General features: G+C 40.5%; 2 protein-coding genes across 2 annotated transcripts; one reads left to right on the top strand and one right to left on the bottom strand.

The window, feature by feature from the left end:
- Positions 1-1,678: 1,678 nt before the first annotated feature.
- On the bottom strand, positions 1,679-9,153 carry mapk7 (mitogen-activated protein kinase 7). Its single transcript, XM_031741832.2, has 7 exons — positions 9,046-9,153; positions 6,782-7,059; positions 6,501-6,666; positions 4,309-5,849; positions 3,122-4,224; positions 2,784-2,914; positions 1,679-2,004 (listed from the first exon to the last, which is right to left on the bottom strand). The coding sequence occupies exons 2-7, from the start codon at positions 7,053-7,055 to the stop codon at positions 1,857-1,859; spliced, it is 3,363 nt and encodes a 1,120-aa protein (XP_031597692.1). The 5' UTR covers positions 7,056-7,059; positions 9,046-9,153; the 3' UTR covers positions 1,679-1,856.
- Positions 9,154-9,914: 761 nt separating this feature from the next.
- On the top strand, positions 9,915-11,756 carry vkorc1 (vitamin K epoxide reductase complex, subunit 1). The gene is made up of 3 exons (XM_031741833.2): positions 9,915-10,199; positions 10,930-11,039; positions 11,293-11,756. The coding sequence occupies exons 1-3, from the start codon at positions 10,018-10,020 to the stop codon at positions 11,502-11,504; spliced, it is 504 nt and encodes a 167-aa protein (XP_031597693.1). The 5' UTR covers positions 9,915-10,017; the 3' UTR covers positions 11,505-11,756.
- Positions 11,757-16,698: the final 4,942 nt, after the last annotated feature.

Genomic DNA, 16,698 nt, shown 5'->3' with positions numbered 1-16,698 from the left:
TGAAATGCGCCAAATCGCATGAAGGACTTTCTGACCTTTTTTTTTTTTTAATGTTTGCTGGAAGAGACATTTTCATTTTTAAATTACTTTTTGTTTAATTTTGTATTTGTTGTTTGGTCAAGTCTATAAGACAGGTAAATAGTGGAACAGCCTGTAAACACAGTTATAGTGGAAAAAAGAAGCTGGTTTCTCTTTGTTTCCATCCCCACCATTGTGGGGTGGTTTTTGTGGGGTTGTTTTTTTGGGGGGTTTGTTTTTATTTAAATAAAATGTTTCTGTTTTTGTTTTGTTTTTTTTAACATGGGCTACTGCCTTTCTTTCTGTAATGAGTTTGAGTAAATGAATGAATTTTGGTGCACTCTGAACTGGATACATTTGGGGTACGCTTTTATTTATTTATTTGTTATCTGTTGACTGCTTCTATTAGCTTCAACCAACATTATTAGCAGACTTACTCATGGGCAAATAAATAAATAAATCACTCTTGTAAAATGATCATCCAATCGCCCAACCTTATCAGTGACCAGTTTATTAGTTACAGGTTATAAGGTTGGACCTTATCTTTCCATCAGAACTGCCTTCATTTTTAGGTCACAGATTCAATAAGGTCCTGGAAACATCACAGTTGCTTTAGATTTGTCGGCTTCACAGCAAAAATGAAAGACTTCTGTTCCAGCACATCCCAAAGGTGCTCTTTTTGATTGAGATCTGATGACTGTGGAGTCAATTTGAGTACATAGTCAACAAACCAGTTTGATTTGAACTTGACATGGCAGATTATCCTGCTGGAAGCAACCACTGGAAGATAGTACTGTGTGGTAATAAAGGGAACAACAACAAGCTGTAGTTCAGTACTAAGGTGCACCAAGTGTTTTAAGATAATCATACAACGTTGTGCCACCACCAGCTTGAACCTTTGATTAAAAAGCAGGATGAATCCAGTCTTTTTTTTTTATGCCAAATTCTGACCTTAGCATTCAAATGCAGACCAGGCAACATTTTTCTAATCTTCTATTGTTTGATTTTGGTGAGGCCATGCAAACTGTAGTTTCAGCTTTTTGTTGTTAGATGATGTGCTGCTGCAGTAGCCAATTAACTTCAAGGTTCAATGTGTTGTACTATTTTAATTACTGTTGCCTTTCTGTTAGCTCGAAGCAGTCAGGCTATTCTCTTTTGCCATTTTCTTCTCTTGGAACTGCTTTTCTTCTGCCGACCATTGTCTATTAACTGAAGAAAAATCCCAGTAGATCAGTAGTTTTTGACAGCCATGCCACATTCCAAGTCACCTAAATCACCTTTCTTCCACAGTCTGGTGCTCAGTTTGAACTTTAGCAGGTTGTCTGCACCACACATAAATGCCTAAATGCATTTCAGTTGCTGCCATGCAATTGGCTAATTAGATGCCTACATTAACAAGTGGTTTAACATAACAATGTCCCCGGTGAGGCATGTATGGATTAAATCTTGTGTTCTTTAAAAAGTCCTTTAACACCTCAAGGGCCCTATATCAGCTTCAAATACACAGCTGTTCTTTGGTAAGTACTTTAAACTTGATCAAGAAAAAAATTGTTGGCATGTTAATTAGGTTATTTTTGTAAAGGATATTAAAATCATTTTCAAATGGCCTTGTCGGCATTTATAGTTGTTCACTGAATATCACACAGAGCAGAGTCAGAGGTGATGATACAGTTTACTTTATTATTAAGAAAGCACAGCATGTCATTATGGTAAAAAAAAAGACTTTGTGGTAGTGCCTGTTTGAAAAGCTAGCTTTTAAATTAATTTAATGGGTTTTCATTGTTAAAAAAACAAACATTATTCACACATATCAAAGTGTTGTCTCAAGAAAGTGTACGTCAGGCGTCAGGAGGGATGGTATCAGAGAGAATCATGGGAGAGCCGAGCTGTAACTCCTGCTGCAGAGACTCCAGGTCAGCTGGAGTCATGCGGTGGACTTCGCTCCAATCAGATAACAGGGAAGCCGAGAGGGGAGCTGAGTCGTAACTGAAGACAAATAGGAAAATGCAGAAAATATGAAAACTGATATGAAACTAAATAAGATAAGGCCACAATGCCTTCACATGCAGCTCTTTCAGCAGTATTTTAACAAAAAAACAAGTGTGACCAGGTTGTTTTTCAGCACTTGGTCAAAGTTCCTTTAAAATATGCAGCTTTAACTCTTTTAAGAAATCATTTACACTGGTGCTTATTGTAAAAGTGACACTAAACACACATTAGCTAGATCATTAACTAAAACTAAACGACTCAAGGACCGAATCAAGGAAGCTGACACATTTGATTACATTATACTTTCAAAATGACGGCTAGTTAGGTTGTTTGTACGCATGACTCATCCAACTTCACTCTGCTCCTTTGCTGTGTTAATAGCTGTTTACAAGTAGCTTTATAGAGGATTGTTATGACCCTTATGAAGATGTAGTTGATTAACTGACATACTTGCACTACTAGTAACCCAAACTATTCAGGTCAGTGTGTACTTATGCCACAAATCCAGTGGGAAAATAGGGTCATGTTCTCAAATATGACCTGACTTCTTTTTTTGAGACCAGAGGAGTCGACCCTGCAGGCTACTAGAAAGAATGCATGTCTGAGGTACTTACTATTAAATATCTTCACTTTTCAGACCCAGACATCAGTTCTTTATATTCAGTTCATGGGGTAGCAAATAAATAGTACAACAAAGCGGATGCAAATAATGTTTTCATATGAATGAGCAGCAAGTGTTTCTTTTTTCTTTCTATAAGAGTTGCATCAGACCTCACCTTTCTCTGTCACAGTGTTGCAAGTCTGTAAGAGACTGGTTGAGAAGGTCATCCAGGTCAAAGCCCAAGCCGTAGCCAGCCCCGCTGCCCTTAGGGGTGACTGAGAATGCAGGGGGTAAAAGGTCCTCTACCTGACACCAGAAAAGAAGAAAACATTAGATCAACTGAACTTTGGACCCTTTAAATCACTTTAAGACAAGCAGAAGACTGTGACGTTTAACCCTGGTATTTATCTAAAGAAGACGAAATTTTTGAGGGCAAAAATACATCGGTGTAACTTCTTTGTAGCAAAATGCACTCTGTGTGGGTAAAAGCTACAGTAAAATAAGAATGCACACCTGGGACTTTGAGAGCTGGAGTGTCACCATATGAATATCAGGGGCAATGGCGGGTCCTTGCTGTCCAGTATCTGTGAATCCCAAGCTGGACTTTGGCTGAGAGGGGACTCCTAAAGACCCACAGAGAGGATTTGTGGTCTGTGGTGCAGTTTTCTCTCCTACAGAGGGACAGATCTTCTCCATTTGCCCAGCACTTGCAGTCAGCGAGTTATGGTGGGAGTTGTGATTATTCTGCCCCCTGATATCCACATTCCTGTTTGTATCTCTGGTGCTCAGTGGCGGAGCTTTCGACAAAAAACCCTCCAGGGCGAGCAGCTGTGACTGAGGCTGAGGGTCGAGCTGGGTTTGATTCTGAGGCTGGAGCTGTGGCTGGAGAAAGCTCGACGGCAGCGGCTGTGATGTCCTGTTTGGCTGCGCCCTCGTCTCTAATTGCTGCCCACTCCAATTCCCCAAACAGTTGAATCCACTCTGCCCATTGCTCTCACTGTGAGATTTGAGTGTGTCGTTTTTAACAAAGCCACTAGTGACAGTCATTATATCTATGCCTCCGCTTACAGCGACAACTATATCTGCTGGAGGCTTCGTCTGGCTCATGGAGAAAACTAACGATGGTTGCTGGGTGCTGGGAGGCTGAAACAAGCCCGGCTGGTTAGGTTTAACTTGAGACATTAACTGTTCATGAGACTGAACCTTCCTCGCTTCCTTATCTGTTTTGTTATTCAGTGCTCCTTGAGTGTTGTCACCCATAACTACACCTCTCTGTACATTGCAGTCCTTATTCTTTGCACCGTTGTTATTAGAAGGCTGAGCTTTCTCATTGCGGCTGTCCATCATCTTTGTCCAGCGCTGCAGAAGACTTTTATCGTTGTCAGTCAGCAGAACCCCGCCCAGCGAATCCCCTTGTTTTCCCTCTCTTTTTTCTTTTTCTCTCATTTTCCTCTCCCTCTCTCGCGCGCGCTCCTGCCTCTTCCTTCTTTTCTCCTCTCTTTCTCGTTGACGCTCCTGGGCTGTGACAGGCCGACGCGACTCCGGAACAGAAGACAGGGAGGACGGCGCACCTCCTCCTGCGCCCGTGTCGGTGCCCAGAGCTGAGGTGCTTCCATCTGCAAAGAGAATATTACATTCAGATGAAGGCGGTCTAAAATTTTAAGCGATTAAAAGCAGATTATGGGAAAGAACCAACTTACCACCCCTGGCTCTATTTCTGAGAGCTGATTTCAATAAAGCCGCTTTAAGTGCAGCTTTAGTATCTTCTGAAATAGCACCTTCTTTTCTGGTTCCCTCTGCTGCACATGGAGCAGGTCTGGCGTTCTTGGACAGGGACTGTGAAAGGGATTGAGAAAGTGACTGGGCCTGTGCTGCAGAGAGAGAGAGGGAAGGCACAGCGGTGGGGAGTGTTGTCACTGCCTGTGCTGGCTTTGTAGGAATGGAGTTTGCAGGCTGGGCCATGCTCTGGCTCTGGGTGTTTTGAGCTAGAGGAGCCTGACTGCTTGCTAGCTGCCCTTGTGTCTCGCTGTCTCTCATCGTCTCTGATGGACCGTCCTGACTAGACACCGGTGTTGTTAAATCTATAGTTTCTGGCTGACCGTTTTCCGAGTTGGCACTTGGCATGTCCACATCAACCGGGCCACTTTCACTTTTAGCGAGGAGAGGTAAATTGTGGGTCACATGGGGTGGGGCGACTTTTAAAGCAGATGCAGGCTTACTGAAGGTCGTCATGTGATTTGTAAATGCGTGGCTCCGTTCTGCTGGTGTGTGGTCTTGGTGCTGCTGAGATTTCACCTTTCTCATTTGCTGTGCTGCTTGTGGGTGCTGCGCCAAGGGAACCACTGATGATTCGTTCAGGTTGACAGTTGCAGGCTGAGCACTGCAGTGGTTACTGCTTTGTGCTGCAGCTCCACCATTCACCCTCACCAAAGGCCTGAACTGCAGCCTCTGACGAGAGCTTTGTTTGTTTCTGTGAAAGTCCTGGATCTCCATAAGAATTGCCTCTTTAATTTGTTCCTTGTTCATCTGAAGCTTATCAAACTCAAAGTCAAAAGCTGGCACGCAAATTGGCTCATCATCTGGGTCATGGTATTTAGCCAGGTAAGGATGCTCCAGAGCTTCTGTCACGCTTATTCGCTGGCGAGGGTCAAAGCGCAGCATGGCCGCCAGCAGGTCTAAAGCTTTTGGTTCAGCTTGTGGATATAGTTTGGCCAAAGGTATGGGAGATCGTGATGGAAGACTCTGAACATATGCGCGGACCCTGTCAGCCCTAATAGCACCAATTAGGCCCTCGGGAGGAGTGCCTAACACATTCAAAATAAGCTGGAGCTGGTGTACATAGTGCTTTCCAGGAAACAGCTGCTTACGGCCCAACATCTCAGCAAAGATGCAGCCCACGGACCACAAGTCAATGGCCAAGCTATAGTGATTCAGAGACAGCAGGAGTTCCGGAGCACGGTACCATCGAGTCGCCACATATTCAGTCATGAAGGAATGAGACTCCTCAGGGTGTGAACTGAGACCCCTTGCCATGCCGAAGTCACCGATTTTTAGCTCACAGTTTTCGTTCACCAGCAAGTTGGAAGGTTTGAGGTCACGGTGGATGACGTTGGCAGAGTGCACATACTTAAGGCCACGAAGGAGCTGGTACAGAAAGTAGCGCGTGTGCTCTGGGGTCAGCGTCTGGGCAGAATGGATAATCTGGTGCAGGTCACTCTCCATGAGATCCAGCACCACATACCTGCACACACAGGAAAAGCAAAAGTAAGGTGAAAAACATGCCCACTTGGCAAAATATATTAAAATACTTTTTATTTATAAACTGTTGCCCAGGGGAGACGGGAGACTAGTAATGATGCACAGTGGCACGTCATTCTTACCCAATGAAACAGACTTCAAATAAATTTACTAAATCTTATTAGTCTTCTAAACAAGAATCATTAAAATGTTGTGTGCACAAAGATGTCAGGTCAACAATTTTGATTTACACATAACTGGTCAAATAATTACACGTGGGGAGAAAAATGACTGTTTTTTGCTATTTTATAAACTGTTTTAGTTTTATTTAAATGTACAAAAAACATTGTGCATGTTTTTTTTTCATTTTTTATTTGTATTTTTCTAGATCAGGTGGCCCTTTTGTTGGGGGCAGGAGCAGGACAGTAAGCATGCCCTTGTACAGTAAAGGGGATGCATGACATGCATTCCTCAGCTCTGATTATAATCTCTTTGAAAAAACTCTCAAAATTCCTCCCTGCAGGAAGAAGGCTGGGCATAACAGAACAACATCCAATTTGATGACTATGTTTCCAGCTCTTGTATTTATTAATAAAATACAGATCTATCTGTGGACGTGTTATTTGCCAAAGTTAGAAAAAAGAAAAGTACGCACACAGACTTGAAGGCAGAATGAGGGAGGTTTGGCTGCAGGATGTCTTTGATAGCGATAATGTTGTCATGTTTGAAGTGTTTAAGAATCTTCAGTTCTCTCAGTGTGCGTTTGGCATTTGTCACCACTTCAAATGCATTGGATATCTTCTTTATTGCCACCTGCTGGCCTGCAAAGTGTAAATGCAGAACAGAATTAAGGGAGAGCCACATTTGATCATTTATTCTGCATTGTACTAAAGACAGAATTAATTACATATATATTTTAAACTAAATCAGCATTACCATTGTCCCTCCTCCTGGCAGAGGAAACAACACCATAGGCCCCGGTGCCAATGGTTTCTATGATGTCATACTCCTCTCCGACATCAAACTTCACATCTAAAGAGTGTGCTTTAAGCAAAGCCAGGTTTTTAGCTGCCGTGCTGGTGTCCGCGTTGCTGCCCGGTACCTCGACTCCCCGTGGGTTCTGGTTTTCTCTGCTTTTGTCTGTGGCCATTCTTTCAGGGGATGCCACAGGTTGACCATTTTTACTCTCTCCGCCCTCCTTAAGTGACATTTTTCTGTAAAGAATCAAAAACAGAAAAGTTGGAGGAATTGGAAAGTTCTTAACTGCGCCACTTGGGATTATATTAGACTACAGCTTTATAAAACAGCTAGAATTAAATCAGCATTTCTACTATCCGTGTATTGTGAATTCAGGCCATGTAAACCTTCTATATTTTCTCAAATATGATTTATTTACTGCTCTTATTTGCTGCTTGTGATTGAAAAATGAATAACTGTGGTGTATATATGTATATATGTGCTCCTTTAGTCAGAGACTGAAACACCCTCACTACAGGAAGGAGCGATTTCGCAGATCATTCATCCCAACAGCAGTTAGACTCTGTAACTCCTCAATCACGATGTCATAAGTCACTGGACACAGTGGACATCCACAGTCACCACTTCATGCTTAATGGACCTTCTATGTGTATGGACGTGTGCAGGTATATATGTATGTATATGTATACATATTTATATTTAGTGTGTACATGTGTGTGTGTACATGTCTATACATAGGAATAGTAGTGGTACAATAGTTATGTTAAGCTATATAGTTTATGTCTTGCATATTTCCACAACCATATCCATAATCACATACTGTGTATGCTACCGTTGTATATAGTGTATTATCTTACTTATTTTTTATTTGTTTGTATTTTATTTGTATTTTCCTTCTGATATCTGTACCTGAGCTGAGGTAACGCAAAAATTTTGGTTCATATCGCACAGCCCTACTACTAAGTGTACCAAGTGTGACTGCTAGTGAAAATTGTTTTCTTTACAAATAACTCTCACCGAACTAACACAGCCAATCCCTCCCTGCACTCATATTTTCTTCATATTAAATATTTTTTTGCTTTTTAAAGAACTTATTTTTAACATTGCACTCGACAACACACAAATCCTTCCTAACAAAAAAAGTAACTTCAAGGGCCAAATTGCATTATATTTCTTCACGTCAAAATACAAGTAGGGGTGATGTGGCCCCCGGGCCACGAGTTTGAGACCCCTGGTCTAGACTGTCCTGTATTTCTAAACAAGAAAGTTTCTATTACTTCACAGAAAATGTCACTGTTGTAAAACAGAGCTTTCTATAGCTGATATTGAAAGAACAAACTTTTATTTCAATTTATTTATTACTTAATTATTTTGGGGCTAGTATGAGTGGTCATGGGAGAGTCAACAAGAAAAAGCTGTAACATTTATTAAAATAAATGTAAACATACAAAATTTATGCTCTCCTTAACATTTTCGATTAAAGTCTCTGCTAGGCCGATTCTAGCCCCCGGGCCTTATGTTTGACCCACATGTGTTATGCTGGAATCTGTAGCAGCAACACTATGTAATCCATAAGACCAGTGCCATCCAGCGGCAGCATTTCTGTCACTATTAAAATCAGTTTTACTGAAAACTCAAATTATGCCCATATAAAAGCATTTTCTGTTAACACTTGGGCGCATGGAAGCCATCCCAGGAGTGCCTCCGTTAATGTGGGTACTGAGGAATAATAGAGACTGAACCACCACATGGGAAAGTTTTGCTCAATTGAGATTTAGGAGAAAAACTTAAATAAAAAGAAACTACTGCTTCTGACAAATAAAAACACACTTTTAAACGCTGATAAACTGTGTGAGAGTGACCTGCTAGGGCTCAAACTAGGTGTGATTAGTAACTCCACACCCGCTAGGCCTGGCAGTGAAAGTGGCCAAAACCAAACCTGTAGCTCTCTACTAACGTCTCCACAATAAAGCTGGAGTCTTCATGCGAGTAGCTAAAGGCCAAACCCAGCAGAGGCTGTCTGTAAGAACACACTAATTTGTGTACTACATAGTTATAAACTAACCGCACGACAAGGACTACTCGCAGGGGCGTAGGCTAATAACGTTACCTGAAGCTGGAGCACTCTAGACACAGAAATCGTTAAACGGCATTTTTGTCGATTATATAACAAAACGGAAAAACACTGACACGTGTTTTCTGTTAAAGGAATGTGCGCTCACCTTGTGAGTCACCCACAACACCAGCATTGATGTTTTAACCCCGTAGTAGCGCGACCATCTTTTGTTTTTGTCTGCCGCTTCCTCGTATAGTTCCGCGTAGGGTTTGAGTGCCATGATGCGGACCAACCACATGCGCTGACGTCAAGTAGTTCGTCCAATGGGAACAGAGGACGCGTTGGGAGGCGGCACATTGCTGGACAGTCTCCGCTTTTTCAATTTATTTATCTTTGTGGGGTTTTTTTTTTTCTGTTTCTGTTCTTTCTGTTTTCCCCACAGTTCAATTACTTTAGGAGGAGTCAGATTTGGGGAAAGATACCTGCTCCTGTTGGTGCTTTACACTAACTTTATATATAATATAATAATAATATATATCCAACTAAGCCCGAAGCCTGCGATTATCTGATCAGTCAGGTAACAAATGCTAAAGCTGGAGAATATACTAACTACTAATCATAGAAAATTATATTGTTAAAATCTCCCAAACTATCCTGATAGTATAATTCACAGCTTACTAAGCACGTTATGTTACTTTATTTAAAGGATTAAGCAGTTGTTACCTCTAGTTGAGCTCAATTTTAATGACGCATTTCCGAGTGGATATGTTAAGAAAAAATTCAGACACTTTTGGTTAAGTAAAAACAAACAAACAAACAAACTCCTTCAGGTATAGTAGTTTAGCAGTGGAATCTTCCAGTGGCGTGAGATGAACAGCTAGGGCGGTTATTAACATTCCCCAAAGCCCAAACAGACTGAAGTCCACAGAAAAATACAGTGCAAACACCCATCTGCCAACATCTGGACTCCACCGTCCAATGAAAAGCAGTCGCAAAACTCGCACAGACCAATCAAAAGCGACAATCTGAGCACGAACACGTCGTCTTGACTAGGAGGACGGTGACGTTTGAAAGAAAACCAGACTGGACCGTGCAGTTTCAACACATTGGTGCAATAAATTCATCTTTTAGTGTCCACATGGGTGCCATTCAGGGGTTCCCCAAATGGGAGCGAAAGGTACGCATGTTTTTGTGCCTTTTCGGTTTGGTTTTGTCTATTTATGCCCTTCACGTCGAGGTATCCCGGGAGAGAAACCCAGATTACAGAGCGCTGTGCGACCTGGGGGAGTCTGTAAGCTGCTCCAAAGTTTTTACCTCAAGGTATGATATGACTCCTGCCTTTCGTTTTTCCTCATAACTGCGCTTTTTGTGCAGAATCAGCTTACCTGGATCTGTTTTCAGGTGACCACTGATCCATATCTGATCCTAACCTTGTCTTCCAGCTGATACTTTAACATATTTTTTTCTAGCCTTTCTAACCCCCGCTGAATTGCCACGTGTTCTTAATTTATCTGAAAATACTTTACATCAAGTAGCTTCCTGTTTCACATTGTGAGAATACAAGGTATATACGTTTATTTTGACATTTCTTGTCATTTTTAAGAGAATCAATCTTTATTACACGCTTGATGTTCTACACTTAAGAAATGATTCTTTGCCCTCATAAACATGAAGCAGTGATTTTGAGTAAAATGCAGCGGTAATGTATAATATCAACGGTTTATTTATTAAATTAAATAATCATTAAGGAAAATATGTTGATTATAAACTCTGTATACCATTCAAGTAAATTTCATTTGCTTAAATCTAACATTTAACATTGTACTTATGTAACAAAATTTGATAGAACATTTACATGTAATGAAGTTACTGAAAGTAAGCATTTTGGCCATAGATACTTTCTGTGTACATTTAAATGGTTATATCACATTGCATATCTCTGTAAGGCTGATTATATTTCATAGGAATAAAAAAATAAAAAAATAAAAAAATTGTTCATTTTATTTTGAAGAAATTGCTGCTCTGACTGTTACTTCTTTCTTTCTGGCAGATGGGGACGTGGTTTTGGTTTGGTCCAGTACTTTGTGGCCAAAGATAGTCCTCTAAACCAGCCCAACAGTGTTCTTGGCATCATATTTTACACTCTGCAGATGGGCCTTGGTTAGTCTCTGATTGCCTTCTGTAAATTACAGTGCAATGCTGAGAGCTTTTTATTTAGAATATCATTTGCAATCCAATGTGTTTGTGATCCATGGCAAGCACAAGTATTTCAGGTATTTGAGGATTGCATAATATGTATATGGAGCAATACATTTACTCCACTCTGGACGTGAGACTGTGTGAAATTTCCCAATAATGTACTATGTTTGACTGAGGTCCTGATATCCTCTCTATTTGACTTTTTTCTTTACAGGACTGTCTGTGTCTAAAAAAGCAGCAGCTTTTTTGGTCTTCTCCTCCTGGGTTTCTGTGGCTGGTTCACTCTATCTTGCATCTATTCTCGCATTTGTTCTGGGAGACTTCTGCATGGTCTGTGTCTCCACGTATATTGTCAACTTTGCATTGCTCTACACCAACCTGAAACGGAAGAGAGCAGTTCAGGAAATTAAGGAAAAAGCCAGATAGAAAGTGTTGCCTGTGAAATGTAACAAATGTTCCCTTCCTGCCATCCTGAAACCCTGCTGGATTCATCTCACAGTATTTTGCCAGTGTTTACATGAGTTTACATTCAGTATTTTCACAGAAAAATAACTGGAGATTTGACTCAGAATATCTATAAGTTGGTTCTCAATACAGAAACTTTGTTGTGCAGCAGCTACTTTTGTATATTTTTATTAACTGGTAATGATTAAAACACATTTTTGAATTCTGACTTAATTCTGTGTGATTGTTGTGATTTAATTCTGGGCTGTTATATGGTCAAATGTGTTAAAAGTGGCTATACCTTTCTCTACAGTACATTTACTCAGTCCTACCAGCAGATGGAGATAAATGTCTATTTAATAGCAGTTCAAACAAACTTTATTGGAACGACTGTTCAAGTTGCCCGTCCCCCCCAAAAAGTCACCAGACCTACAAAAAGAAAAAAAAGATGATAAAAAATAAACAAATATATCTAATACAGTGTGCTTCATTACAATATGTACAGTTTTTAACTAATTTATTAGACCACATGTCATAAAAAAACAGAACAAGCAGTGGCAGCTCATTAGCTCAGCTTCAAAGTAAAAATCTGATTATTAAAATAAAATTTATTTCAACTGTGGGTCAAAAGAACAAAGTCAAAAACAGTTAATATGGTAAAATGTGAAAAACTGCCCGTAATTGTATTGTTATTTAATGGTGCAAACACCTCAGTTTCTTACATTTAATGTTTTGTCTATTTCTTACTTACCAAAGAACTGATGAAAATAATAATGGGCAAAGCGAGGCGACAAGTTTGAACCGTTTGTGCAGGAATTGTATCGAGGCTTCGAAACAATCTGAACCAATCTCCACAGTGACATCTGCTGGCCAATTTGACTATCGCCACATCTTTTTAATGCTGCTCTGTGAAACAAATGAGGCAGACAAGCCCTGCAATTCCAACCAAAACGACTTATTATAACAGACTGTCAGTAATGGTGATGAGCACATCTTTTGGAGAAATCCAAATCCAACCCAGGCAAGAAAAATATTGAGACTGCTAAAGACAGCAGGCTGTAATCGTAATACACAGCGTACTTCAACAGAATTATACCACTGTTAACATGCGTGTTGCTCACAGTAACTCAATTTATAAAGTAAAACACAGAGAGTAAAGACTGTTGTGTTTAATTTAATAACTGCGCAGGTTTCCATCTGTTTTTGGCCTCATTCGGAGTTGTTTTTTTACTCACAGCCCTCAAAGTCTGGTGGTTTATTTATAAGTTTTCTAAGAGTTCGTGTCATCAGGTTTGTTCTAAACAACCTCAATCAAAGCTAGAAGCTTGCATAATTAGCTTTTATTTTTAATTAATTTTAATATATATATATATATACATATTTAAATCAAAAGACTAAATGTGTTTTCCTTCTTTATAAAAAGTTAATATCACATTTTCATTGGCTAATTTTGACCAATCGTCCATCGTGCCATTTCACACAGATCTTTAAATCATCCTCTGCTGAGCAACCTTTGAACCATGAAGAAACATTCCTTAACTTCATACTGCTCTGGATGCTGTATCTTGTAATACCGGCATGATGTATGAGTGAGGATGAAGTCACTTAATGCAGCAAATAACCTTTTCTGTGGAAAGTGGAAAAAAATACAGAACAGACTGAGTCACTAAAACACTAAGACATATTATTCAATTAGTTGGTAAATCAGAAGTATCGGAAGTCTATAACTACTGTAATGCCACGTGTTTGTGTCTTTTTATTAAGTAATCAACCACTAAGTAGGCTTTCATGCACTGAAAAACTCAGTTTGTTTCTGTTTGACATTTTAATTTGTCACATTCGCTTCTTTTTAGTTTGGCTTTTACAGGTGTTTTGATTGATTTGTATTGGATTCTTCTGTTGAATTCTTTGCTTAGGATTTTTAAAGTATTCAATGCCATAAATGTGTCAGCCATAGGTTTAGCAATTCTTTGACATTGTGGCAAATTTGGTATTTGGTGGTGGTGGTGGGGGAGGGGGGGGAGTAGAGCCAGAATGGCAGAATGACAGACTAGCACTAAGTTCACATAATAAATAAATAAATAATAAGGAAGAGAGACTAATTGGCTTGCTGAAGGTGGGCAAGAAGATAATGGAATCAGATTGATGATGACAGAATTAAGTGGAAGTGACAGAAAGTATAGAACATGTAAAGTGTAAACACTCTGGAATCCAGGCAGACACGAGAGCACAGACTTCTTGAACTTATTGTGAGCCAGAGCTTTCATATCTAAACAAAGTCCGAAAACAGTGACCCTGCAGCTCTGCATGGTTTTGGATACTTTGCACACAGACCCTGTAGCATAACCAATCAAAAGTAAAAGAAAATAAAAATCTAACAAATACAATCATTTTATGTTTTAGATTTAATTTTATTATCCTGTTTTCACTTTTTAATAACTTAGAGGGTATGGAAATCTTTTCAGTGTGGTAACATTTGTAGAATTCAAATCACTGGTCATCCTAGGCCGGGTTTCAGTCACATCAAATCAGCCAGTCTAGATAAGAGTCAGCCTCTATGACTTAACTGACTTTGACTGTAATCAAAGCTTTTCATAACATGACTGTTGTTATTTTTTCACCCAAAATTAGTCAGAATTTCCTGAGAAGGGAGCCTGGGATTCATCACCAGCAGACTAACTTGTAAACATGGTGACATATTGAATTTAACTGATTTCTGAAGATATACACTGAACAACATTACACTAACCTTATTATAAATATAACAGTTTATGTTGTGGGGAATTATTTTTAGTAACAAATAAGTAATTTTAGTCAGCAGTGACAGTGTAGACAGATTTATGTTTCCACAACATGTGTACTACAATTACAGACCAAATTACAGATAGATTAATGAGTAGACAATTAACAGTTAGATCTGCAGATTAGGTACAGTCCATATAGAAGTGCAAGAAACATGTTTTCATGTTCTGTAGTTACAGCTTCTCTGATGTGAACATTTCCTCCTTCCTTTTCTCTTTTCCACTGCTGAAAACTTTTTTAGTTTCTGTAGTTCCCGAAAAGATGGCAGTTCATGACTGACTGGACAGCTCAAACGAAATTACGCAATATTTTCTCATGAATCAATTCCTCATTTCATTATTTCCTCTTTTTCCTAATCACCGCAGTTTACTTCCTGATAGTTTTCCAATTTAACACTTGTGACATATCTTGAACTCTTCACTTCCCTATGTTTCTCCTTTGTAACAAATTTTGACCAGAGATGACTAATTTTGACTTCAGCATGTTTTGTTTTGGCTCAAACAGTGGAGTGGGGTAAAAATATGAAGGTTGATGCTTTGCATTTTACCACAGGTGAAAGAGTATACACTGCTTGTCCTTGTGGCATGTGCACAATAACTTGTCTATAGACCTCCTTCTGAGTTTAATGACTCATTAGTTGCGTGAACTACTAAAAGTAACGTTGTCTTGTAATTCTATATTTTCCAGACTACTTTGTTGGAAACGGTACAGGTTACAGTAAGAACAGCTTCAGTGTTGGTGCCTTGATGTCACAAATGTGCTCACACACTAGGCTTACACAAGTAAAACAGCAGAAAGACGATGAAGAAGTAAATTCATGACACAGTTCTGGTGTGAAGACTCAAAACACACAATCACACAAAAGTGCAAATTGCTCTGTAAACACAAGGTCATTGCTGTGATGTAAAAAAGTGCTGGTTATGTACATTTGTTCTCTAAATAGCACCAAAAATGTTAACTAATCCTGGCTGTATTTTGTTATTTGCCTTTGGTACTTCTGCAGCTTCTCGTGTTCATTCTTCCTGATGTTGCTGTCATTTGGTATTGCTATGTCTATCACTACAGCCATCTTCCTCTGCTTGTCCACCACTACTATATCCGGTTGGATAGCCACCACCATTTTGTGCGTCTGTATCTGGAAGTCCCACAGGATCTTAGGTCGGTCATTCTCGATCACCCTAGGGAGCGTTTCCCATTTTGACCTCGGGACTTCAAAGCCATACTCGGCACAGATGTTTCTGTATTCTATGCCGGCCACTTGGTTATGGCGTTCCATGTATACCCTGCCTGCTAGCATCTTGCACCCTGCTGTTGCGTGCTGGATTGTCTCAGGGGCATCTTTACACAGCCTGCACCTGGGGTCTTGCCTGGTGTGATAGACCCCAGCCTCTATGGATCTTGTGCTCAGAGCTTGTTCCTGTGCTGCTATGATTAGTGCCTCTGTGCTGTCTTTCAGCCCAGCTCTGTCCAGCCAGTAGGTAGGATTTCTGGATGTCAGCCACTTCCACTGTCTGCCGGTGGTACATACCGTGCAGGGGCCTATCCTTCCATGATGGTCCCCCCTCTTCCTCCTCTTTCTTGGATTTCTGCCTCCTGAGGTATTCACTGATCACACGGTCTGTTGGGGCCATCTTCCTGATGTATACATGGATGTTTGTTGTCTCATCCTGGACTGTGGTACTGACACTCACTGGTCCCCGGCCTCCTTCCTTTTGATTACCATACAGCCTCAGGGTGCTGGGATGAAACCGTCCATGCGTGGTCTGGAGCTTCCTTGTCTTGATTTCAGTGGTTTCTATTTCCTCCTTTGACCAGTTTATTAACCCAGCAGGGTACCTGGTCATGGGCAGGGCGTAGGTGTTGATAGCCCGGGACTCCTCAGGACTTGCCTGACCCTCTGCAGGTACTTGGTGGTTGCAGCTTTCCTAGCGGGCTCCTCATTGTTCCCATTTGCTTGTGGGATTCCCAGGTACTTGTAGCTGTCCTTAATGTCTGCAATGTTGCCTTCTGGTAGTTCAATCCCCTCAGTTTTTCCCTCTCTTTGGTACCATCCAACTACACTTCTCCAATCCGAAAAGACATTTCGATGTCACTGCTGTAGATCCTGGTGGTGTGGATCAGTAAATCGATGTCTCATTCACTCTTGGCATACACACTCTTGGCATACGGTTTGATGTCATCCATGTGGAGAAGGTGGCTGACGACTGCTCTATTCCATAGTCGGTATCTGTAGGTAGTCTTTTCAATGATATCACTGAGGGGGTTCAGGCCTTTGCAGAACAGTAGTGGGGACAGCGCATCTCCTTGGTAGATCCCGCACTTGATGGTGACTTGTGAAGAAATATAACAGAAATATGAAGAACTGCAAAAAAAG

The sequence above is a fragment of the Oreochromis aureus genome, linkage group 8, assembly GCF_013358895.1.
Source record: "Oreochromis aureus strain Israel breed Guangdong linkage group 8, ZZ_aureus, whole genome shotgun sequence".
In the NCBI taxonomy this organism is placed as follows: domain Eukaryota; kingdom Metazoa; phylum Chordata; class Actinopteri; order Cichliformes; family Cichlidae; genus Oreochromis; species Oreochromis aureus.
This window is presented reverse-complemented; position numbering and strand designations above follow the sequence as displayed.

Coding starts and splice junctions, on each gene's coding strand:
- mapk7 (XM_031741832.2), bottom strand. CDS start 7,055: ATGTCACTTAAGGAGGGCGGAGAGAGTAAAAATGGTCAACCTGTGGCA. Junction 6,667..6,781: donor TGCCAGGAGGAGGGACAATG/GTAATGCTGATT, acceptor TACACTTTGCAG/GCCAGCAGGTGGCAATAAAG. Junction 2,005..2,783: donor CAACACTGTGACAGAGAAAG/GTGAGGTCTGAT, acceptor ATTTGTCTTCAG/TTACGACTCAGCTCCCCTCT.
- vkorc1 (XM_031741833.2), top strand. CDS start 10,018: ATGGGTGCCATTCAGGGGTTCCCCAAATGGGAGCGAAAGGTACGCATG. Junction 10,200..10,929: donor TCCAAAGTTTTTACCTCAAG/GTATGATATGAC, acceptor TCTTTCTGGCAG/ATGGGGACGTGGTTTTGGTT. Junction 11,040..11,292: donor CACTCTGCAGATGGGCCTTG/GTTAGTCTCTGA, acceptor TTTTCTTTACAG/GACTGTCTGTGTCTAAAAAA.